The 25593-nt window shown below is 36.1% G+C and overlaps 1 protein-coding gene across 1 annotated transcript; it reads right to left on the reverse strand.

The window, feature by feature from the left end:
- Positions 1 to 172: 172 nt before the first annotated feature.
- TMEM184C (transmembrane protein 184C) lies at positions 173 to 25538 on the reverse strand. Its single transcript, XM_082728963.1, has 10 exons — positions 24835 to 25538; positions 17753 to 17883; positions 17618 to 17654; positions 16693 to 16898; positions 6694 to 6768; positions 5509 to 5602; positions 3474 to 3586; positions 1832 to 1931; positions 1162 to 1333; positions 173 to 938 (listed from the first exon to the last, which is right to left on the reverse strand). The coding sequence occupies exons 1-10, from the start codon at positions 25051 to 25053 to the stop codon at positions 673 to 675; spliced, it is 1413 nt and encodes a 470-aa protein (XP_082585089.1). The 5' UTR covers positions 25054 to 25538; the 3' UTR covers positions 173 to 672.
- Between the last annotated feature and the right edge of the window lie 55 nt (positions 25539 to 25593).

Genomic DNA, 25593 nt, shown 5'->3' on the forward strand with positions numbered 1-25593 from the left:
CTTAATTCTCCTAAAAGGAATAGAAGACACAGGTGTCTTTTCATTTTAGGTATGCAATTTCTAAACTTTAATCTTTCTGGACTTCTTTTTTGCTGTGCCTCTAATCAAGAACTTTTTGTAAAAATATTAAGGGTTTATGTTTAAAGAATGAGAGACAAAAAATTGCAGAAAATAAATGATAAATTCTTATTTATTGAAAGACATCCAGTTGAGAAATAGAGAAATAATTGTTAGGTAGGCATATATGGCACATGATTATGATTAAGTTCCACTAATTCATATTTCCAAATTACACTTTCTGCTAAACCCAGAGCATTATATTCATGCAGCAGTGGTAGGGAGCATTGATTTTTTTTTTTTTTTAATGTCCATCCTCTTGATAAAGCAATGTAGTATGAGGAACATTTAGTAGAATCATTTTCTACCATTGGAGTATGTGATACTCTAATGTTAAGAAGAAATCAAGTCTAAGTCTAGGATATTCAGACTAATTATTTGTGATATACAAAACTCAGTCAGTTATATAAATCCAGTAGTTCCACCTGGCTTTCACCTTCTTTGTGTTGAAGTTTTCCATCATTTATGGCTTGTCCCAAGCACAAAATCCTGAGCAATGGGATACCAGGTAATGAAACAACATGGTAGCAGGAGTAGTTTACTTTTGCACACTGTTCAGGAGGCCACGGATTTATCTATAAGTTCTTTTTTCTCTTCTGCAGTATCATTACATAGTTCATCAGATACATTAGCTGTAGTAGGTGTAGTCTGGGGAGTCACAGTGTGTCCAAACCCTTGGTAGTGACCCATGGGTGAAGGTGGTACAGAAGAGGCAACAGAAATTGCATCTTGTGAAGATGAGGATAACAAGCTTGTATGTTCATTTTGATCTTGATCCTCAGGAAAAAACTTTTTCCTAGGATGTCCCATGACTGTCCTTCCTTTAAAGTAATAGAAAAGTTTCCAAGTTAGCAAAAAGTTGTTTTTACCACTATAAACTTACCATGCTAAGAATAAGTTCTCCCTCCCATCTCTCAATTTGAAGAGCCTTACTGGTACTGCTTTACACAAAATCTTTTCATCTCTGAAATAGCTACTAAATTGCCCTAGTAGTAGAACTGCAAGAACCTGTCTATTTGGGTGAATGAAATGGCTGGTACTTACCAACATGCCTTACTTGTTCAGAAATATCATCCCTAATATCTGAAACATCCCACATGGCAAGAAAGGAATCAAAGCATGAGCCCTCTTCTGCTTCTTGGACATAGGGTTTATATGAGAAAGTGTAGTGATGAGCAATAGCGGCAAGGAACATCTCAATACAGATGATAAAGTCCTACAATAACAAAAATAAAAAAGCAGCCATCTTTAAGCTTATATCTAGTTTTGTAGATAAAGGAAAAGCACTATCTCTCTTCTCAACAAGTATTTGAATATCAACAGCTGTTTTTTCCTCATAAGGTTATATTCATTTTTTCTTTTTCTAAAATAACTATTTTTGATCTCTTAAAGGACAAAATGGCAACAATTTATATCTATTTTATACTACCTCAGTCAAGTATGTTTTAGCAAAATACAATGTATTCTCAATCCACTGCCCAAAGACTAAGAGAAATGCACAGAGAGAAACTGACTAGGAAAAACCAAATCTAGGTTCTATTCCTGGTTCTACCCCATATTAGTGATGATGGCTAGTCTCTCTAGGGTTCCTCCCTTTCCTCCTCTGCAGAGTGAGGAGAATAGAATCCCTACAGCCTACATGTTATCAGGTTCAGGAGATAATATGTAAAATGGGTAAACAGTAAAGTTTTATTAAGTTCCAGAGAGCACTAACCTGGAGTCCTGTAGCCACAGCTTCTACAGTTTGCCATTCCCATGTATGCTTTTCAGAAATAACGCCAACTTTTACCAACAAAGCAATAACTACTGCTTGCCTATATGTTAGGAAAAGGTAAACGCCATATCTATATCAAGCATAAAATGAGCAGGTGTTTTAAAAATATGCCATTTAAAAAGTTAAACCCCAGTACAACTTGTGGACCACCACACCACCACCACCCTGTCTTCATAGCATACTCCTGAAGACATTGCACATCTATTGTAAATACATTTATCCGCTTTAAAAGTTTATTCTTCCAGTAGTTTCGTCATACGAATTTTGATTATGCATTCTTATACACATGGAACTTCAAAACTTGGTTTATATGTCTTTGTTTTGAAAGTGTATACAAGTAATTAGATTTTAAGTTCTTCCTATACCCAGACAATGCCCAAAACCTGGAACAATAAACATTTAAAATAAAGGACAAGTGTTATTTACACATATATTAATTATTCAGATTATTTTTTAAAACATTTTGAAACCAGTCTTGTTAGAAGTGCTGGAACTACAGACAAACTCAGAAGGCACTGGCCTCCCAAGGTGGGAGTCACAATGAACATTTCCAGCACATCCATGACTATGACCCTAAGGTTAAATTTAACAGCTAATAATGAAAATGAGATAGTTAAGTTCTGTATGTAAGAATTTTACTTTAATACTGCTTATAATGGTCAAAGAATTAGGAACAACCTAAATGTCAATAGGAGAGTAGTTAAAAAGTTAGGTCCACAGAACAGAATACTGAGTAAAACCATAAAAACCCAAATGGTAAGAAAACTATATCCTCACTTTATTGATAGAGAACTATAGCCACAGCATACTGAATGTATCCTTGAATTCAGCAAGTTTTTATGGTATGAAACTCTTTCTGTGGCATTTTATATGTAACATTATCTGCACCACAATATTAATCATTCTTTCTGGGTGGTAGGGTTTCAAGGATGATTCTTTTTCCCCTTTTTGTACTTGTATACTGTTAAATTTGGTGTATTTGTTTCTAGGTCCCCTATCACCCACCCTTTTTACTAAACTGGGACTATGTACAGTTTTGCTGGGTGGCTCAGTGGGTTAAGCCTCTGCCTTTGGCTCGGGTCATGGTCTCAGGGTCCTGGGATCGAGTCCCGCCTTGGGCTCTCTGCTTGGTGGGGAGCCTGCTTCCTCCTCTCTCTCTGCCTGCCTCTCTGCCTACTTGTGATCTCTCTCTGTCAAATAAATAAATAAAATCTTTTTTAAAAAATGTATTTTACTAAGTAAATGAACATTACCTCACATTATTAAATATTCTTATGTTTATCTTTCAAACTATAGACTATTCTCTTATATGAAAGGACCACCATATATTCTTTAATGATTCCTCTAGTGCTGAGACAGGCTGTCTCAAATTATTTTTTTCTTATAAGTGTGATGGTGACCATCTGATTATTTCTTTATGAAAAACCAAGAAGGGCTAAACAGATGAACTTTTCAAAAGGTAAGCAGAAACATTTTAATTCATTTTCTATATTAAAACTATTTTGAAAATCCTCCCTAATCAATAGTGTTATTGCCCTGTAGAAAATGAGAACATTTATATTCAAGAGAAAGCAACACTTACCAAAAAGAAACAAAAACCACCAGTTTTACACAAAGAAATTTGCCAACAGGTTGGATTGGACTCAGTTCTTCCTTCAGTACTTTGTAAAATAGAAGCAGGCAATACATGGCAAACTAGAAACAAAATTAACAACAGTTAAACTTCAATAAGAATAACTAAATACAGTAACAGAAATAACAGTTACAAACCAGAGACCTGGTACAGAGTAATATTTTAGGCAGTTTTTTCTAGGTTTTCTATTCTGTTATTTTTATTTTATTTTAAAGATTTTATTTATTTATTTGACAGACAGAGATCACAAGCAGGCAGAGAGCCCGATGTGAGGCTTGATCCCAGGACTCTGGGATCATGACCTGAGCCGAAGGCAGAGGCTTTAACTCTCTGAGCCACCCAGATGCCGCTATTCTGTTATTTTTAGATTAATAATGAGCTTTCAGAGTTTACTGTGGATGAAATTACAGGATACGAAATTTCTCAGAAGAGATGTATAATGTCTTCCCTGAAAATGTTTTTAAGTATTCCCTTATGGGGGCCCATAAGGAGAATAATGAATAAATGACTGTCATGAATGGAGGAAAAGGCCCTCATTCAGCCCAAATAAAAATATACCTGCTTATTAGACAACATAGTAAATAAGTACTATTTGACTAAAATTATGACCATGAAATATGAAAGGAATCAGGGAAACAATTTTTCTTGAGGGCAGTATGTTAATCCAGTTCAATTTGTTTTTTTAAAATAAGTTTTCAAGACTATCGTTTATTTTTAGAAATCAGTTCTAACAACCTAGTGCATTGTACATACAAATAAACATTTCCCTAGAACTTTAGTTTTCCCCATTATAATTATATAAAATGTTCAGGTAAAATATTTTAGAATATGAAAGCAATAAAGAAAAATACAAAGCTGCCCACAGTCTCATTATCCAATCATTCCCTTCTACACACAAGGTGCCTTTTAGCAGGTATCATCAACTAAATGTAAAATTTTGTTGCCTGACTTTTCCCCCACTTTAAGTATGTTACTTTTTGTATGTTTCACAGGCTTGATCATGACCTGAGCTGAAGGCAGACACTTAACCAACTGAGCCACCCAGGCGCCCCAGACAGTTATTTTTTAGAGCATTTCAGTTTCTAGATCATAGTTTTTTAAAAAGGCATTCACAATTTTCCTTTATTCCACATATGAGAGAAATTTATTACTCCATTTTTTTTCTTTAAAGATTTTATTTATTATTTATTTGACAGACACAGATCACAAGTAGGCAGAGAGGCATGTGGTGGGATTGGGGGGGAAGCAGGCTCCCTGGTGAGCAGAGAGCCTGACACAGGGATCAATCCCAGGACCCTGGGATCATGACCTGAGCTGAAGGCAGAGGCTTTAACCCACTAAGCCACCCAGGCGCCCCTTATTTCTCCATTTTTATTCAAAACTGGTACTGGAGCGCCTGAGTGGCTCAGTTGGTTAAGCATCTGCCTTTGGCTCAGGTCATAATCCAAGGGTCCTGGGATCGAGCCCTGCATCTGGCTCCCTGCTCAGTGGAGAGTCTGCTTCTCTTCCTGTTTGTGCTGCACACCCAGGTGCACGTTCTCAGATATATATATAAATAAAATCTTTAAAAAGAAAAAAACCAACTATTTTAAAAAACCCAAACAAACATGGTACTGTCAAATACCAATTACACTTTTTTTTTTTTTAAAGACATAGAATTTTTCTCTTTTTGAGTATGCCTAGGTTATGTGTTTTTTAAGGAGAACACTGTGCTTTCATTTATGATATCCACACAAGTGTGTAATGACTACCAGAACCAAATGAACAAACATGAACAACAGGTCAAGGTAAAAGTCACCAGATAATTTACAAAGATACTGTATTTTTATATATGTATAAAGACATGTTAAAGTTTCTTCAAGTCCCTTCCTATAAATTGAATTTCAAAATTAAAAAACAATGAACTTTATTCCCAAAGAAACTTCTAAGAAAATTAAGAGTCAAAGATACTAATTTAATGTAATTAAAATTAATATTTACTCACCAATTGTGACATGTTGTTTATTATAACCAAATAAGTCCAAGCATTCGAAAAGCTAAAGTTCCCTTCATCATATATACCAAGCAGCTCACAGATTCTTAAAAATGGTAAAAATGAGATTTATGATTAACTAAAACAAAATATAGTTTAAAACACAGCACTGACAGTAATACTTAAATTTACAAGTCAGTTTAGTTAAAAGACCCCATAGATAAGACTCCACTTGATTTTTGGTCAGAGAGGTGGTTTAAAATGAAAATAATTTTCCAGTAATGCTACCATATTATTATCCCTCATCTTAAATCCAAAATAAGACATATACATTGAATTAGAGGAGGTAATTACTAGATTAAAAAAAAATTAATGTCACCTAATTTTGAAAACCTTATTAAGACATGTAATACAAGTCAATAAATAAAACTATAATTTTTTCCCCAAACTATCTTGGGAGGTAAATTTTATGAATACCCAGATCTCAGAATTAACTTATATGATTCCCCAGTTTCTAAACTGCAGAAAAAGCATGCCTTCATAAATAAATTAGTTTAATTCTAAGGTAAATGTTACTAAAGAAATGCTAGCTCAAAGGTAAAAAAAGAAATGAATGCTGCCTTCACCTTTCTTCCCCCTCTTCTCTGAACATGCACAATTATGATTAACAGATAAAACATGTAATCTATTCACTTTATCTGATATTCTTAAAGTTTTCGGGAATAGTTTTACCAAATAGCTTAATAATATGCCATTTTACCTCATCTCCTAAGAATTCTTACAGAATTCTTACAAAAGAAAAATATGACTTATCCTTGAAATCTAGTACTCATATTCTAGGTTAACCATATAAAAATAAAACCATATAATGAACCTAAGGTAGCATACTTTAACTTCATGTAACAGATGTTTTTGTAGAGCTATGTGAACATTAATATTCGAGGAAAAAAAAACGCATTTTTTAAAATGTTTCCCAGAAAGCTGTGGAGATTGTTATTTAGAAGAATTCTTTGGTGATTCTTTGCTTATAAATGATCATCTTATTTATTGTTTATAGTAGGGTTTCTACATACTCTGTTTTTTATAACAGACTAGATCTATAGCATAAACAAGTAAATTAATGCTCTTTGTGCATCCTCTTATGAAGTCAGAGCATGAGGATTTTAAGAAACGATAATATAAATTCTTTGTACTTACAAAGCAACAATGGTGGTGAATGGTCTGACCACTGTATACTGCAAAACACCCAGTTTGCACCTGAACAGCAATACTCTGCCAAAGAGTGGGAAAAATAAAAACCTTAGAATTTCAACTACTCATTTAAATAGTACCAGATTTTCTCTAAAGCCCCCAAATTAAAATCACTTTGACAAATGATGCCATATTTATATTTCATTCTTTTAATCTTGTCATTCTAAATGATAACTGGGGAAGAATGTAGATGGTGGCAAACATTGTTTAAATGCTGTTTTGAAAATAATTTGACAACTACATCTTCTGAAAGATATCCCTTTCTGTGTTTAGTCTCAAATTCCTGATTACTATAGTACAGAAAGAAGTGTATCCCTGTATGTCTCTGGAAGAAAGACTGAATAACAAATGAACTGTATGCATGTAAATGTGAAAGCATATTCAGAAGGTACTATTTACATTTAAGGTTCAGTTTCAAGTTTGGAATTTAAATATCATTCCAGAGAGTATCACTGATTAGATATTATGAAAGGACAAAAAAAGATCCTGCATAAACAGTTTTTATCCTATTGCTGGGCTCACTCAACAGAGGAGAAAATTCACAAAGAGTAACAAAACAAAAAGTCCGGAAATAAAAAAGGCTCTCTACCTTGACAGCCTTGTGCAAGCCTTCTGAAAAGACCAAGTTGCTCTGAGGGCAAATGCTTTATTTCGTACTACTATCAGGAGAACTGATTATCAGTGTTAGGTATTACAAATCCCCTAATTTTAAGAATTATTACATCTAGGGGCACCTGAGTGGCTCAGTCAGTTAAGTGTCAGACTCTTGATTTCAGCTCAGGTCATGATCTCAGGGTTCTGGGATCGAGCCCCATGCTGGCCTCTGCAGTCAGCAGAGAATCTGCTTGAGGAGTCTCTCTCCCTCTGCTTCTCTCCCCATGTGCACACTCTCTCTCAAATGAATAAATAAATCTTAGGAAAAAAAAAAAAGAATTACACCTAAACAGGAGACTGAGAATCTGGCATTCAAGCCTTGAGGTGTTATGTTAATAAAACTGAATAAAGAAACTGTTGGGGTTCTGTATGCTGAGAGCCTTCTCCCTGCTGAGATGGTTCACTCCCATTTAAAGCCAAGTGTGCCCCATGTGGAGGCCTAAGGGGTGCACTTGGGCTTGTTGCAAGACCTCCTGAGAGAATGCCTTGGCTATAGATGCTGTGCTTCCTGCCCCATACTCTATATATAGGGTCAAGTCAATTAGCTACCTTTGAAAGCTGTAGAGAATTACTGAACTGGAAGATGTATTTGAAGAAATTGCCCAAAATGTAGCAAAGGTTGAGACAAAGAGAAAATGTGAAAGAGAGTTACAAAGAACTGAACAAAATCAGAAGATCTAACATATTTTTAGTTACAGAGGTCAGTAGAGGAAAGACAAAATTAGAAGAGGTTATGGCTAGGAACTCTGCATAACAGATGAAAGATAAAAATCTACAGGTTGAGGCACCCTGTAAATTAGGCAGGACTAAAGCAGAAATAAAACAATCTAAATACTTCATGGTGAATCTGCAGAACATCGAAAACTGGGTCTTAAATGCAGGTGGAGACAGATCATCTATAATGGAATAACAAACTGACAGGAGAAGCTTAGCAGTAATAATCGAAGGCAGAATTAGGAAGAATAAAATCTTCAAAATGCTTGGAGAAAATTCCTGCCAACACAGAATTACACCCAACAAAACTGCCTTTCAAGGATTAGGGCAAATAAAGATACTTTTGGATAGGTGTACCTGAGAAAATTTGACACTGCTACATTGACACTGCAGGCAACTTTTAAGGGCCAGACTTTAGAAAGAAGGAAATGATCCCACAGAGAGTGGAAATGCAAGGAGTGCAGAGTAAGTAAATTTTTAATATTTGTAGTTAAATCTACAAAAGCTTTTAAAAAAGCCTATCCAGGGGCGCCTATCAGTGGGTTAAAGCCTCTGCCTTCAGCTCAGGTCATGATCTCAGGGTCCTGGGATAGAGCCCCACATCAGGATCTCTGCTCAGTGGGGAGCTTGCTTCCTCCTCTCTCTCTGCCTGCCTCTCCGCCTACTTGTACTCTGTCAAATAAATAAATAAAATCTTTAAAAAAATGCAAAAAAAAGTGTCTAATTTTTAAGATTAAAGTTAGATTTTAAGTAATTACAGTAAATTTTAGACTCTTTAAGTATTCATGGTAACATCAGAAACTATGTGACTTTTAAACCAGTGATATAAAATGGAATAAGAAAAAAAAAATGGAGTAAAAAAATGAAAATAGCAACAATAACAAAATAATTAACTACCAGTGGAATCTGGAGTAGCACCCAGGTAGCAAACAGGTTGATATAGCTGCAATAAAGTACATATTTTCGTAATAGGTAAAAATAGTCATGTTAAAATTATAAATTGTCAAAGATTATACCCCGTTCTGCTACTATATGAGCTGTGAAAAAGCTTTTGGTTTTCAAGGTTTCTTAAAAAGTATTTTATAATAAAAAAATCTATAATATATTATTTGTTAAATGTGGGTGTTTTAAAACAGATTTTTCTGTTTACATTTGTTTGTATTCCTCTGTTTGGAAAACTTTAAAATTATTTACTAAAATCTCCATTAGAATGTGGATTCCTGAACTGGATCCTAGAAAGAAAAAGTACATTAGTGGAAAAACTTGGGCAATCAGAAGAATTTGCAATTAGAAGTATTATACCAATGTACTTTCTTTTTTTAAGATTTATTTATTTTAGAGAGAGTGCATGCATAAGCACATGTTGAGTAGGGGGAGGGGCAGAGGGTGAGAAAGAGAATCTCAAGCCAGCTGAGCACAGACCCCCACACAGGGCTTGATCTCAGGACCCTGAGATCATGACCTAATTTGAAATCAAGAGTCCAACACTTAACTGACTGAGACACTCAGGCACCCCACCAATGTATTTCTTAGTTTTGACAAATGTACCATGATTACATAAGATGTTAAACATTAGGGGAAGCTGAGTAAGGGTGTATTATAAATCTGTCTTGTCTTTGCATCTTTACTGTAAATTTAAAAATTATTCTAAAATAAAGGCTTACTTAAAAAATGGAGTCAGTGATAAAAGAACAGAAGACAAAAAGAAAACAAACAGATGGCAAGATTTAAAATGACTATATCAATAATCAAAAAAATCTAAATGGGCTAATTTAAGTGATGAACTGTCAGATTAGAATTCAAAAAATACTAAATTTATAAGACGTAATATATCTAAAACATAAGGAAATGGGAAAGATGAAAGCCAAGGGTAGAGAAAGATATGCTAGGCAAATACTAAACAAAAGATGAGAAACCTATTAATATCCGAGAAAATAATTTTAAGACAAGAACTTTTTTTTTTTTTTAAATTAGAAAGCATGCCTGAGACTGAAGGGGGAGGGGCAGAAGAAGGTAAAGGGAGAGAGACTTAAGCAGACTCCATCCATGCTCAGCCTGGAGCCCAATGCAGGGCTTGATCTCATGACCCTGAGATTATGACCTGAGTCAAAAATCAATAGTTGGATGCTTAACTGACTGAACCTCTCAGGCACTTAAGACAAAAAAGATTATTTGGAATAGAAACAGCATCAAAATATATAAAACAAAAATTGACAGAAGTACAGAAAGAAAGTGACAACCTGGCAGAATTTAAGTATCTTTTTCAGTAACAGTACAAGTAGTCAAAATCAACAGAAATACAGAGAATTTGAATAACACATAAGCTTGAGCCCATCATGCACATAAATATAACACAGCCATTGATTAATATAAAATTTACACTCTCTTCAAACATACAAAACCTTTATAAAAACTGATCATGTACTAAGGACATGAAACAAATCTTAGCCAATTCTAAAGGCTGTCTCAGAGAGAGTATATTCTCTGACTGCAATGAAAAGAAATAAAATGAAAATCCACCCCAAATCCTGTTTGGAAATTTAAAAATATTCCAGAATAACTCCAGTAAAGAAAAAATCCCAATAGGAATTTAAAATGGGATGATAATGAAATTACAGAACATAAAATCTGGGATTTATGTGGTCATGGGATATTAACTAGACTTACTGTGGTGACCATTTTGCAATACATATATGTATTTAATAATTAAATTGAACAACTGAAATTAATATAATGTATGTCAATTACATTTCTATAAAAAAACCTGGAATTCAGTGAATATAGAACTTGAAGGGAAATATACAGTTCTTAATGCAGTATTAAAAAAGGGGATGGCTGGCTGGTTCAATCAGAAGACCAAGTGACTTGATCTTGGAGTGGTTGTGTTCAAGCCCTACATTAGGTATAAAGAATTGGTGTAAAAATTTTAAAACTCTCAAAAAAAAAAAAAGAAAGGCTATGTAAATTAGTGAGCTAAGGCTCTAACATGTTAGGAAAAGATAGTAAACCAAAAGAAATGGGAAAAAGGAAGTAAAAATAGGGCAGAAATTAATGATAGAGAAAACTAATATATTACACAGAAAATCAACAAAGCCAAAAATCAGTTCTTTAAAATTTTTATCATTTTAAATTTTTTAAAAGATTTTATTTAGTTGAGAGAGAGTGAGCAGAGTGAGAGCGAGCACAAGTGTGGGGGGGGGATCAGACTCCACTTCCCCACCGAGCAGGGAGCCTGATGTGGGGCTTGATCCCAGGACCTCAGGATCATGACCTGAGCCAAGGGCAGATGCTTAACTGACTGAGCCACCCAGCTGCCCCAAAAATCCAGTTCTTGAAAAGACTAGTAAAAATAGGCAAACTTCTGACAAGATTTTCAAGGAAAAAAATAAAGATACAAACAGCATTACAAATGGAAAACGAATCATAACAACAGATCCAGAAGAGAGTGAGAATATATATAAACGTATGCCCATAAAGATTTATTTATTTGAAAGAGTGTGTGTGCATGTATGAGTTGGGGCAGGAGGGGGAGGTGGGAGGGAGAGAGAATCCCAAGAAGGCTCACTGCTGAGCTTGGAGCCCAACTTGGGGTTCCATCTCAGGAGCCTGAGATCATGACCCGTACTGAAACTGAGGAGGATGCTTACCTGACTGAGACACCCAGATGGCCCTGTCTATACACTTTTAAACTTTTTAAATTCTGCCTAACTCCTAAAAATTTTATTTTTTAAAAAACGATTTCAGAAACAACAGGATGCCTAAATAGTTCTATACTTGTCCTGCCATAAAGTCCAGGTCTAATCTTCAACGGTATAGCTACAGTCTTTTCCTGTGACACACAAATAAAAGGTGATAATGCCTATTCAGGCAGTATAACTTGGATATGAAAATCAGACAGGAACAATTTAAAAAAGGAAAATTATAGTCTAATCTCACTCGTGAACATAGATGTAAAAATTCTAAACAAAATATGAGCAAACCAAACCTTGTGGTGTAGCAAAGCAGATGATACATCTTCATCACTTTGAATTTATCCTTGAAATACAGGGGGTTTTAACATTAGAAAAGCTATTAATCTAATTCACTAAATTAACAGGTTTAAGGCAAAAACCAACCATCTCAAAAGATACGTTAAAAATTCAAACAAGCCAGGAGTAAAAGAGAGCTAGCTCATTTAACTTGACAAAGGATGCCTACAAAACACCTTTAAAAACATAAAATTCAATTACATTTTATAAGAATTCCCTTTACAATCAGGAATAATTTAAGAATATCTAAGGCTACTCAACTGCACAGTGAGAAGAGAAAAATACAGTATAGACTGGAAAGCAAAGAGATCCTTCACTTGAAGAGGACTATCTTCACACAGAACTTAGATCTACAGACTAAGAAAATTGTAACAGGATTTTTGGATTTAAGACCAAAATGCCAAAACCAACTGCCTTTCTACACACTGGAAGCAATTAAAATGATTTTTAAAACAGATGCCATTTATAATATCAATAAATATGTTTATAAAATCAACAAAGATATGTATGACTTTTGAAAGTACATTTGAGGAAATGTGCTTTACTGAAAGGTAAAGGAAGAGCTAAATAAGTAGAAAGCTAGACCATAATCATGGTAAGACTCAAAAAATCATAAAGATGTCAATAAACCAAAGACAATTCAAATAACAACAACAACAAAAAAACCCCACAGGTTTTTCAAGCAACTTGCCAAACTGTTCCTAAAGTTTATATGTAAGAGCAAAACCCCCAAAACAGCCAAGATAATAGGGTCAGGGCCCTAGCCCCTCACTTTAAGGTTTATTAATAACTTGTAGTAGTTAGTGTATGGAATTGGTCCAGGAATAGAAAAGTTAACCAATAAAAAAGAAAAACAAAAAAAACAAAACAATAAGCCACAGACAGACCCATACGTGTTGAAACCTGACATAAGACAGAGACAGCAAGATCAGTGAGTGAAGGAGAAGGGAGAGAATGGTGCTAGGACAATTAGCTATCAGAATAAAATGAAACTGCATTTCTACTTCATACGACATAAAACATCGAATGTTTATAAATCTTAATGAGAAATTTTTGAAATCTTTGTAAGAAAAGCACAGGACAATGTTTTTGTAATCCTGTAATTGGAATAGTTTTTTGAACAAGACACACAAAAGTGCTGACTATAAAATAAGATAAATTTAACTATATTAAAATTAAATTCAAAACTTCTATTTATCAAAAGATTTAATAAAGGTGGCAAAGCATGCCAAAAACTATAAAAAAGGTATTTTCTATACACAGTAAACAAAGACTTGTATCTAAATATATAAATATCCCCTACAAAGCCATGAGACAGACAACCCATTAAAAAATGAGAAACAGGGCTCCTGGGTGGCTCAGTTGGTTAAGCGACTGCCTTCCGCTCAGGTCATGATCTCGGAGTTCTGGGACCAAGCTTCGTATGGGGCTTCCAGTTCCACGGGGAGTCTGCTTCTCCCTCTGACCTTCTCACCTCTATATTCTCTCTCACTCTCTAAGAAGTAAAATCTTAAAAACAAAAACAAAAACAAAAACAAAAAACCCCCCAAAAAACAGAAACAAGAATTCCTTGGGAAAGGAAATACAAATACTTAATAAACATAAAAAGTTGCTTAACCTCATTACTAATCAAGGAAATCCAAATTAAGACCACAGCAATATACCACTTTATATTCCCTTGACAGGCAAACATAAAGAAGTCAGGGTAATTCCAAATGTAGGTGAGTATGTGGTTCAAGTAGAAGTGTTTTATACTGTCAGTGGGAGAGGAATATGGTACTGCCACTTCAGAAAACAATTTACTACTAACAAGGCTGAACAAAACCTAAAGACTTAGCATGCCACTACAAGGTACACACCCTAGGGCAATTTTTTTCAAACTGTCAAATTTAACTTGTTAGGCCATGACCTGAATTTTAAAAACAAGAGGAAGGAAAGGAATATAGAGTAAGGATTAGTACCATTTCATAAAACCATTTCTTTCACCAGTATACTAAATCAACTGGTAAATGGTTTCCCCTCCTCCATACACAATTTAAGGTTCACTGAAAGAAAACTCAATGTGCTCACTGTTTATGTTACAACAAGAGGACAAAAAGTTGACCTAGTTTTTAAATCAATTAACAACTGCAAACTTGCCAGCTATTTACATCTTATAACCAAAGCACTATACTGAATTATCCTAAACAGCAGAGCCTAATTAATTATCAGAGTTTTAACACCAGTTACCTATTAAAGGGAGACTGGTAGCCTACAATGCATTTATGCATAAGAGCCGTTTTATTATTACTAAAGCCATACCTCTAAATTACATAACATAGGTAAACACTTAATCTTTTTTCAAAGCAAAGAATACCTGAGTTATAACCATGGATGCACTGCTGACATTATTCAGGCAGCAGCTATTAAAATTCAAGTCTCAGGGAAAAAAATGAAACCAACTCAGAGATTTAACAAGAATAAATGTAATTGTGTAGTGAGGAACAAATCAATTCCACAAGCACAGACTAGGGGGATTTTGACCAGTAGTATCCCTTGAAAAAGGTTTGGGGTTTTAAGTGGACCCCTAGCTAATTGTGATGAGCCACCCTGAAGAGAGAGCTAGAGTCTCATTTTTAGGTTCTGTAGTATTAGGAGGAGAGTCCTAATCAAAGCCAAGCCATCATCATTGTATTTACTGGATCACTGCAATCTCTTCCATCCTTGTCCACTCTCAATTCAGTCCACAAAGAGCACAATAATCTCTAAAAATGAAATTTGGGCACTAGTTCTCTATTCAACATCCTATAATGGTTTCTCACTATCCTGACCAAACTTTAGACAGGTCTCCTCTGAGCTGTCTTTTCTTTTCTTTCTTTCTTTTTTTTTTTTTTTTTAAGATTTTTATTTATTTATTTGACAGACAAAGATCACAAGTAGGCAGAGAGGCAGGCAGAGAGAGAGGAGAAAGCAGGCTCCCGGCTGAGCAGAGAGCCTGATGCGGGGCTCCATCCCAGGATCCTGGGATCATGATCTGAGCCAAAGGCAGAGACCTTAACCCACTGAGCCTCCCAGGCGCCCCCTTGAGTTGTCTTTTCAACTAGGCATCATTCTCAGGCCTTGTCCTTGGGGCCTAAGTCAGACTGAGTAAGAATACTGCTAAGTCATCCCTCTACCCCGATACCTGATTACCCTTGATACTTGCCAAGCTCCTCACCCCCAGCCTTGATGTGTAAGTGCTTGGTCTGCCCTTCCCAAGAATTCTATTATGTCATTTTAAAGAGAATTCCCCTTCCCTTGATGTCTCCTCTCAGTAATTTTCCATCCAGTGATCACCTCAATCTGCTCATTAGCTATAAATCTCTCTATCCATATTATATTTGTTGCTGGGCACAGTTATCTCTCCCCCATTTCAAACTTAAAATAGTTTTCTTTTACTATTCCTCTTTCATAGTCTTTTCCTTTACCTTCATAGCATTTCCTGATGTAAGTAACTCTGTATTTGTGTCTTCATTTAATTCCAAACGTCCGAACTGAAATGTAGGTTCTAGGAGTTCTACATCTGTTATATGCACTAGAATATATCTATATATTGGCACATACTAAGTGCTCAATACATATCAAGTGTGTTAATGAGCATATTAAGAGCTTACCATTTAAAATAGCTAGGTAGCTCCCTGTCATTGCACATGTATAAACTAGAGACATATATAGTCCCAATGTTGGACAAATGGTTCTGTATTGCATAGTAGGCAATACAGGTCTCCCTAGGTTGTAGATCTACACTGATTACTGTAACTCCAAATCATTATAGATTGGCAACTTTCACCTTAGTCCCCATTATCAGTGATCAAATCCTATCAGATCTTCAGTTGCAACCTCTTCCTTTCATTCTAATTTCACCTCTCTTTCTCAGCTTATCTCACAAATGGGACTAAAATAACAACTTCCTAATTTATTTCTCCATTTCTGGAATCTTCCTCCCTCCAATGCATTCTTTATAGTATTACAAAATTAATCTTTCTAAAATGGTACCTTCAAAAGTTTCCTTGATGAAAAATATCCAATGGCTTATTCATATAAAAAATGCAATCTTAGCTTCAACTGAAATTTTCAGGCTTTATTTTTCTTTATTGTCCTCTACTGCTATAGAATAAGGCCAACAGACCATTATATAGTACTAGAATAAACACTAAACACTTACCCACTTAGACTATCTTATCCCTGGGTCTTACACCTGATTTTGCCATTAACTAGCTATGTAATCTTAATCTCTGGAGATCCTGGGTTTCAACAGTAAAAGGATGTTGACTAAATGATTCACAGAGTTTTCTTCCCTGCAAGTTATGTATTTAGGATAAATAATGTACAAGAGAGTTCTTCGTTTGTGTGGATTATAAAAATGTGTTTTCATACTCTTTAAACTTGACTATGAACTACTTGAGGGTAGGAAGTCTTCTTAAACTTTCAGTCCTGCTCCTAGTACTTAACATGCTGCTTTACAGAGAAATGACTGGTGTTTAAAAATTTTGTCTAAATACATAAAAAGATTAAAATCAGTCATACTTACTCTCCCATTGTCCATGGTGGACAGCAACACAATGGAGGGAAATGTTTCTGCTGATCTTTGGCTTCAAGGATTAATACCAGATTTGGATACCGGTTAGTCAGATAATTGGTAAGGAATCCCATAAAGTTGTAAATGACATAAGCTTCATAACATTCCCTGCAGGTATCCACATATATTGCAATGCTGGGGTATTTCAAAGCTATCCACTATGAAAAAACACAGATGTTAAAAATATTGCAGCTAAAACAAATTGCCATTCCAATTCATGGTTATCACAATGCTAATTTTTAAACTTGGTATTTACATCAAACTTTCTAAAATTTATCAGAACTACCAGACAATCTGTGAAATGAATTTTTAAAAGCAAAAAAGGTACTGGATACGTAAAAACATTCGTGTTGGGGGGGAGGGTGTAAATAGTATGAAGAAAGAAGCTAAATTACTCTGTAATTAGGTTAATAAATATAATCTGAAATTTTTCTTGAGATAATCATAGAAAATGCAATTAAAGATATTTCCATTATATTTAACCAAATTAAAGCAGTGATCTGTGACAACTCCATGTTTGAATCCATCAGGGACGGGTTTTCCCCCCCCAAAACAAAAGATTTACTACATAAAAAGGATGATAATGTCATTTTAAATATTATATTTTTTAAAGAACTAAGAGCTAGTACTTAGAAATTTTACACCATTAAGCGAAAAAAAAAGCTATAGATTTTTTAAAATTTAAAACACCCATCTTTGCTATTGTCATACTTCATCTTTTTTACTAATATTAAAAACAAGTGAATCTTTGCACTTTTCTTACTAATCTGACTCCTTATTGCCAAATAATAAACTTTCATTACTGTAAGCATTCTGTAAATATAGTTATATCATCAAGCAAGTTCTTAGCCAATGAGATAAAATTAAATATACTTACACTATCTAAACTGTATATAGGTACCATCCAAAGAATCCTAGTTGGAAAGCAAAGCATAAATTAAAAACATTTTACATCACAGTTATGAAATAAGTGAACATAACACTAGAAGAATTAAAATATATTCACACTTACCTTATTATTGGTTTCTGTAGTTCCGGTTGTGTATAATGCACTAAATGTTGCAATATCACCCACAGCGATATAGGTATAGTCAATAGCAAAAAGATTCCAGCAATAAACCAAGCCTTGGTGTGTATTCCAACCTTTAAAAAAAATAAATATTAATAAAATAAATCCTGATGATATAACTGAAAAGCTAAATAGAGAATCACAAGCAGGCTCCATGCTCAGGATAGAGCCCAACTCAGGGCTTGATCTCATGCCTTGAGATTACGACCTGAGCTGAAATAAGAATCAGACACTTAACTGACTGAGCCACCCAGACACCCCAAAAAAATCTTTTATGGTCTACTCCTTTGCTTTTATGTTTGGAGAGTTAAAATCCTACCTACATTTTCTATAAATTTTATTGTTACCCAACATGTTAGTAGAACATGTACAGAGTATTTATTGCCTAATAACTTTGCTAAGTTTTTTATGTTTTATGTCTTTTAACCCTCCCACTTGATAAGTACTGCCAGAACTACTGTCCAAATAAACTGTGTTAATTCATGCTACTTCTATTATATACAACAGTATCAACTCAGGATATTACATTTTAAAAAGCTCTAATTTCATTTTTTAGGTATCTGATCAATATTTTATCCTTTAAAAGCTTACTCAATTTCTAAAAATATACTTTGGATGATTTTTTTTTAAAGATTTTATTTATTTATTTGAGAGAGAGAAAGAGACAGCATGAGCAAGGGGGAGGAGCAGCGGGAACAGGGAGGAGCAGACTCCATGCTGAGTAGGAAGCTGGATGAAGGGCTGGATTTGGAGGACTCTGGGATCATTACCTGAGCTGAAAGCAGACGCTTAGCTGATTGAGCCACCCAGGCACCCCTGAGCTATCTCATCTTAAGGTAGAGTTGAAGCAATTCACTCACTTTCCTGCCCACCCCCCCAAATTCTGAACTTCTGTTCTATCTGTGGAGCACGAGGGAGTGAATTTTATATTAATTTGTGAATTCACTCTTCAAGGCAGGAGTACAAATTAATGCTCATTTTTTTAAAGGAAAAAAAGTGGGCATTTAATTTTGGTACTTTTGGGATGTGAACAGTTAATTAAAAGAGCTAAAGTCCACAACTTCTAGTTTTATTTTTTTTGAACAAGATTTTTTTTTCAACAGGGGTATAAAAAACGTAAGTATAGAGAGAACAAATGCATTTTTACAACAATGAACTTCTACACTAAACAGTATGGAAAACCTGAAAAGCAAACACAGTTAGCCCTTGAACAATTTGACAGCACCCCAACTCCTGTATAGGTGAAAATCTGTATATAATTTTTGATTCCCAAAAACTAACAGCCCACTACTGATCAGAAGCCTTACCTATCACATAAATAGTCCTTTAATAGATATTCTGTATGTTACATATATGTTTTCTTAAAGTAAGCAAGTAAGCTAGAGAAAAGAAAATGCTATTAAAAATCAAAGAGAAAATACACTTATAGCACTACACTGTATTTACTGACAAATATCTGTGTGTAAGTGGATCTATAGCAGTTCACACCCATGCTGTTCAAGGACTAATTACACAAAAAGTATTGCTGAATGCTGGGGAATAATCAAAACAGTAAGTGAAAGCTAAGTATGTGGAGATAAAGATTCTAAAAGCAATGTCTGTGCAATCATTTTCCAGGATTTTTGCTTGGCTCAATTTCATTTAATATTTAGTACCGGTGGTCCCAGACTTACCTGATTCAACTTTCAATTTCTTGACTTTACAATGGTGCAAAAATAATGTGCATTCAGTAGAAACTATACTTCAAATTTTGATCTTTTCCTCAGTGTTTTGCTGTGTGGTCTGATGTTCTCCTGATGCTGGGCAGGGGCAGGGAGCTGTAGCTCCCAGTCAGAGATGGGATCAGGAGGGTAGACAATCTATACACTTAACAACTTCCTTCACATGTGATGGGATTACATCTGGAAAAACCCATAAACCCATCAACCCATGAAAAACCCATAAGCCCATTGTGGTTGAAATACCCTCAGTTGAAATTGCATTTAATGCACTTAGCCTGCCAAACAGTATAGCCTAGCCTTGCCTCCCTTAAACATGCTCAGAACTCTTACATTAGCCTACACTTACTTGGGCAGAATCATCTAAAACACAGCCTACTATAAAGTGTTCAAGATCTCGTATCTCATGTAATTTACTGAATACTGAAAGTGAAAAACAGAATGGCTATATGGGCACAGAAGGGCTTTAACTGTATCGGTTGTTTACCCTCATGATTGCAGGGCTGGTGGAAAGCTACAGCTTGCTGCCCAGGCCCAGCATCATGAGAAGAACATTACACTACAAAGCACTAACCCAGGAAAAGATCAATATTCAGAATCTGAAGTACAGTCTCTACTGAATGTATACTGCCTTCACACTACTGTAAAGTCAAAAAAATCGTAAGTCAAACCATCATAGTTGAGAACCTTCTGTATACCCACAGTGCCATTCTGTTTTTCACTTTCAGTACAGTGTTCAATAAATGACATGAGATACTTGATACTTTATTATAAAATAGCCTGTGTTAGATGATTTTGCCCAACTGTAAGCTACAGTTATTCTGAGCATATTTAAAGTGGCTAGGCTAAGAGATGATGTTTGGCTGGTTAAGTGCATTAAATGCATTTTTACAGACAATATTTCCCACTTATGATGGGCTTATCAGGACATAACCCCATTATAAGTCAAGGAAGACCCATGTTCCTTTTAACGATGACCTAGAATAATAATAGCAGCATATTCTAGATGTTCTCTGTTATAAGGTGACAATTAAGAACTGTATTGTCAAGTAATTTTAATGCCCACGTTTGTTGTTATAATTCCTTACTGCCAACTTGGTGGTAGACTTAAGAGAAAAATGATGTGCTTGTGACTAATGAAGGCCAAGCATCCTCAGTGTGCTATAAAAAAGAAAGTTCTTTTCAAATGATCATAAAACAAGTGACTAGAGAACTGAGTCATTTGGCAACTGAGTGATGCCAAATTAAAAAAAAAAATCTTGCATCAAAGAGTTAGTACCATTTTTACATTGCAGGTGGTAGTTTCAGAAACACATCATCTGTCCATATTGATGCCATTAATTTGAATCACTGGTTTTATAGTTTTTTGACTTTTGAGATACCTAAAAAAGCTATATGCATCTGTTTTGTGTGCACATATATTTAAGAAGTAAGTAAATGTTAGGTATCTGTAGAAATTATTAATATAATTATTACCTTTAATTTACATTTATTTCTCAATAAATTATTCACATTTGAATTGATATGAGGATATCATTAAGATTATTAGACTTATCAGCCATAAGTGGAGATACGTAGTATAGATTTTTCCCTCCTATGGTAACTTGAAGAAAGCAGAGAGGAAAGAAAAAACCATTAAGGACAATCATCCAGGAGTGAGTTAAATAAAGCTGAGCCAAATGCTTTCAGAGCAGAGAGTAGAGTGCAATGAGAGTGCTCTCTGGATTCAATCCTCAGGAGAAGAGAGGAGCACTTACATAGAGAGAAGCTACTTGGGGCATAAGGACACGTAGGGCAGGGTAAAATGACAGCAGAGTAGTTTGACAGTATGTGTGCATTTAACTTACTGGACTTCCATTATTCATGCTTAGCCAAGTAAGAGACAGAAATAGTTTAAGTAGTTCAGATGGTCATCTTCCCATTCCAATAAGTAAGTATATGCCCCACCGTGGCACAGGATGGGCTCTATGAACTTCCTATTTTTTACAATCTCAGTTCCCACTGACTTCTCACTGTGGAAGCACAGGAATTCTAGTGTTTAAAACACAAAAATGTTTTTCATGCAAACTGTTCCTTAACATTTAGTGCTCAAGCAAATGTATGTTACTCTGCTTCAACTGAGAACCCAATCCCAGCTAAGATGTTATTCCACATGAAAAAGAAATTGGGGCTCCAAAGCAATAGTGAAATTTTAAAAACAGTGATAATTAGGGTTTACTGAACACCTACTATGTGGCAGGCCCCACGTTACGCATTTTTGATACATAAACTCATTTAGTGAATAGTGATGTAGAGAATGACATATCGTATATAAAGCACTTAGCACAATGTCATGTTAGCCACTATCTCTCTGTGTCAGTTTTCCTACCCATAGGATGAGGATAACTCCTATGATTCACAGGTTTTAAGAAGATCAAATAAAATTACACCTAAATCTTGGGGACATGCTCTACTTATTGTATGTAACCTTAAAAACAAAACACAAGAGAAAAAAAAACCCAAACCAAAAAAACCTGACTTAACCCACACTCCTATCCATAATGCCATTCATTTCTCTGGTCCATTTCATAGTAAAAACACTCAAAACAAAACCAAAAATGAACAAAAAAAACTTGTCTTCGTATCCTGATACCACTTCTTTGACTCACATTCATTCTTCCAACAGTTTCAGTCCCTACAGCTCCACAGAAACCATTCCTAGGATCACCAATGACCCTCCTACCTTATGAAAACCAGCAGACGACTCAGGAGCACTATTCAGCTCCTTTTCAGGCTTCCAGACACCACTCTTTCAGCATTCTCTTTCCTCACTGGCTAAGGAAAACAAAAAGTTCCTATTCCTCTACCAGATTTCTAAATGTTGGTGCCAGGTTCTTAGCCTCTATAATCTCATTCACCCTTACGGATTTTTTTTCCCTAAAGATTTCATTTATTTATTTGACACAGATAGAGAGCCAGTGCACAAGCCAGGGGGTGTGGGAGAGGGAGAAGCAGGCTCCCCTCTGAGTAGGTAGGCTGATGCAGGGCTCCACCCCAGGACTCCAGGATCACCACCTGAGCACAAGACAGGCACTTAACCAACTGAGCCACCCAGGCACCCTATCCTTATGACTTTAGGCACCATCTCTTTCCTGACAACTCTCATTTTAATATCTGCAGCTCGAACCTTTCTGAACTCTTGCCTTGCATATCCAACTGTGTATCTGACATGCCCACCTGATGGTCTCTCATCCACTTCAAACTAAATGTCCAAAGCAGAACTCAAATTTCTCTCAAACCTGTCCCAATCAACTTTCCATCTCAGTGACTGGTATCACTATTTACCCTACTGTTCAAGATAAAAAAAAGCTCACAGTCGTTCTTGATTACTTTCTTTCTTTCATTGCCTCTCCTCCCCAACCCAACCTTTGGTAAAGTCCTGTTTCTTCACTGCCAAGGATACTTCAAATTCACTTTTCCATCTCTATTTCTACTATCCTGATTTGGGTCATAAGTCATTGTAACTCAGGCACTGATGACTTCTTAACTATCGTGAAGAGCTTTCTAATGTCCCTTTATTTCCACTTAATTTTCCATAGCTGGTAGTGGTGTTTTGAAGATGCCCAACTGTTCATTTCTTAGATCTTTTTTCAGTTTCTTCCATAGCATTTTGTGCAATTTTATTTTACTGATTTGGGGTTTTGTTTGTTTGTTTTTCTTTCTTTCTTTTTTTTTTTTTTTGTTGTTGTTGTAGTAGTGGTCTCACCACAAAGTTCCATGCAAGTGGGAACCAGGTTTTTAGCTCTCACCATACTGAACACATGCCTGATTTATCACTGGGATGAAGGAAAGTTTGCAATTTTTAAACAGGGTAGCTGGGTGACATGAGTGGGCCTGAAGGACATAAAGGAATAAGAATACCAGCTGGGATAAGAGAATGCCACGAATGGGGAACATTTAATGTAAGGGCCGCAGCCTACCCCAAATGTCTGAGCAAAATCACTGGTAGAAGCCCAGAATTGGGGTAAGTCAGAGGGGGATGAGGTGGGGGTGGTGGCAGATTATGCAGGGCTATACTGGCCATAGTTAAAGATGCCGGCTTTTAATCTGGAACTCTGAGTGATTGGAAAATTTACAGAAGAGGCACATACTGTGACTTAGGTTTTAATCAGATAATTTGGCTGGTGAATTGAGAATAGTCCAGATAAGACATGAAGAGAATTTGATTCAGGGTGTTTGCAGTAGAGACTGCAGATTAAAATTTTCCTTACAAGCTGGCACTTAAAAACCACAGGTAACTAACAGCTAAGTGAAATCTTACATTGGATTGATATTGATATTAAATGTATTAGCCTTAAAAGGAGTTCCTATGACACACTCCAAAAAAATACTCCCAAGTAAGAGAATCCTAGTTGTATGAAGATGTCTATACTTGATTTCTGGTAGACAAATCATGAGAATAATCTACACTTCTAACAAATGGGGAGTATTTAACATAGTGGAATATTATATTAACATGACAAATAACTACATAGGCTATGCCAATATGGGAAAGTCAACAAAATATAATTTAGTGAACATAGAGAAAACAAATTGTATATTAAGCTGCATTTTGTTTAATTATTTAAGAATCATTTCCAAAGCCTAAAATAGCCATGGGCTTGCCACTGCTCTTGTAAAATAGGTGTTGCTAAATAAAAGTACTTTCTGGTATTTATTAACTTAGAATTGAAAACTCACTGTACAATTTTTATAAAGTACCCATCTGAGTTGAGTATTTACCTTGGGGTCTTCCAGCTTGTAGTACACTTTACTGATGTCACAATAAGAATATGACATCAAAAAATATACAAGGGACTTTTTGCAAAATCTTTGTGGGTTAAGAGCTAGAGCTAATTTCTAATTAAAAACAAACTACAAATTTAAACCCACTAGAATCCTTTAATTCAGGAAGCTAGTTAAGTGCTAACAGAATTCAAATACATGGTTTTCAAGGTTGTTTCTTTGATGTAGTCAAGTCCAGTATCTGAACAGATCAGATTTCAGGAATAAAATTACCTTACTTTCTGGGAATTGATGAATACTTGCAAAAGAGTGCTCTTCTAAGCAGCAATCTTAATATAGTCTATTTTCTCAACCTGGTCCTCCTTCCACCCGCAGCATGCTTTGAAATACCATGAACAAGAAACCAGACAGGTTTATCAACTAAGACTGGGCTCATGTACATGACGTAATTTTCAGGATATCAAGTCTGGGGCATCTGGGGTAAAAAATGGGCCACCTTAGAGAGAAGAAAGGGTGGACACTCATGGTGAAGGACCTTCTTACCTCCAGCTTCTGTAATTCCCACACGCACAGAGGAACCGCAACCACTATGGACACCAGGTAGATGACCACCGCTAAAGGTCGAATCCACTGTCTCCAATTCCTCCAGGTACAAGTGCAAGGCATGTTTCCGCATAAATCAGCTCCAAGTAGCAAGGAAAAAGAGCTCGAAGGAGATTGTAATGGGGAGCCCTGTTCTTTGGCTGTCGTGTCAACTCGCATACTACAGAGAACAGCTGTTGGGGGACTCTACCAGCAGCTCGAGCCGCCTCCTCGGCCCGCGCTGTGCTTTCTGCTGCTGCTACCGCAACTGCGGCCGCTCAGGGTGTTAGCAGGGAGCAGTGCGGGCAGCATCCTTTCTTCCCTGCCCCGCATCCACCCAGTTCTTCCGCGGTGGAATCCCCGGGCGGAGCCGCTGCCCTCACCTGGGTATCGCCCAGAGCTCCGCCTGCACCATGGCCTCGAGGACAGCGGCGCCGACCAGGACCGACTTCTAAACGCCCTGCACACAGTTTGGTTCTGTCCCGCAGCTGCCTGTCCACTTGCTCTTTTCTTGGGTAGTTGAGCTTCCTCCCTCCCGCGCCTGCAGGGGTCTCTTGGCCCGATTCTGCCGGCAGACCAGAGGCGAGGACTCAATCCCGCGGGGGCCAGGATTTCCTCACTCACTCCCACGGGACATCCCCCACAGCGGAACCCAAGGCCAACCCAGGGCTTCCGCTTCCGCCCCCGCTGTTTGAAGGTGCTGATTCGTCTACACTGCCA

Source organism: Mustela nivalis, assembly GCF_964662115.1.
Source record: "Mustela nivalis genome assembly, chromosome: 4".
Lineage (NCBI taxonomy): Eukaryota > Metazoa > Chordata > Mammalia > Carnivora > Mustelidae > Mustela > Mustela nivalis.

Bases quoted from the DNA above. Each gene is read 5' to 3' on its own strand.
- TMEM184C (XM_082728963.1), bottom strand. From the start codon at position 25,053: ATGCGAGTTGACACGACAGCCAAAGAACAGGGCTCCCCATTACAATCT. The intron at 16,899-17,617 runs GTAAGTATATTT...GTTTTTTCATAG, and splicing joins CTATATACAGTTTAGATAGT to TGGATAGCTTTGAAATACCC. The intron at 5,603-6,693 runs GTAAGTACAAAG...ACCATTTTTAAG, and splicing joins TTCACCACCATTGTTGCTTT to AATCTGTGAGCTGCTTGGTA.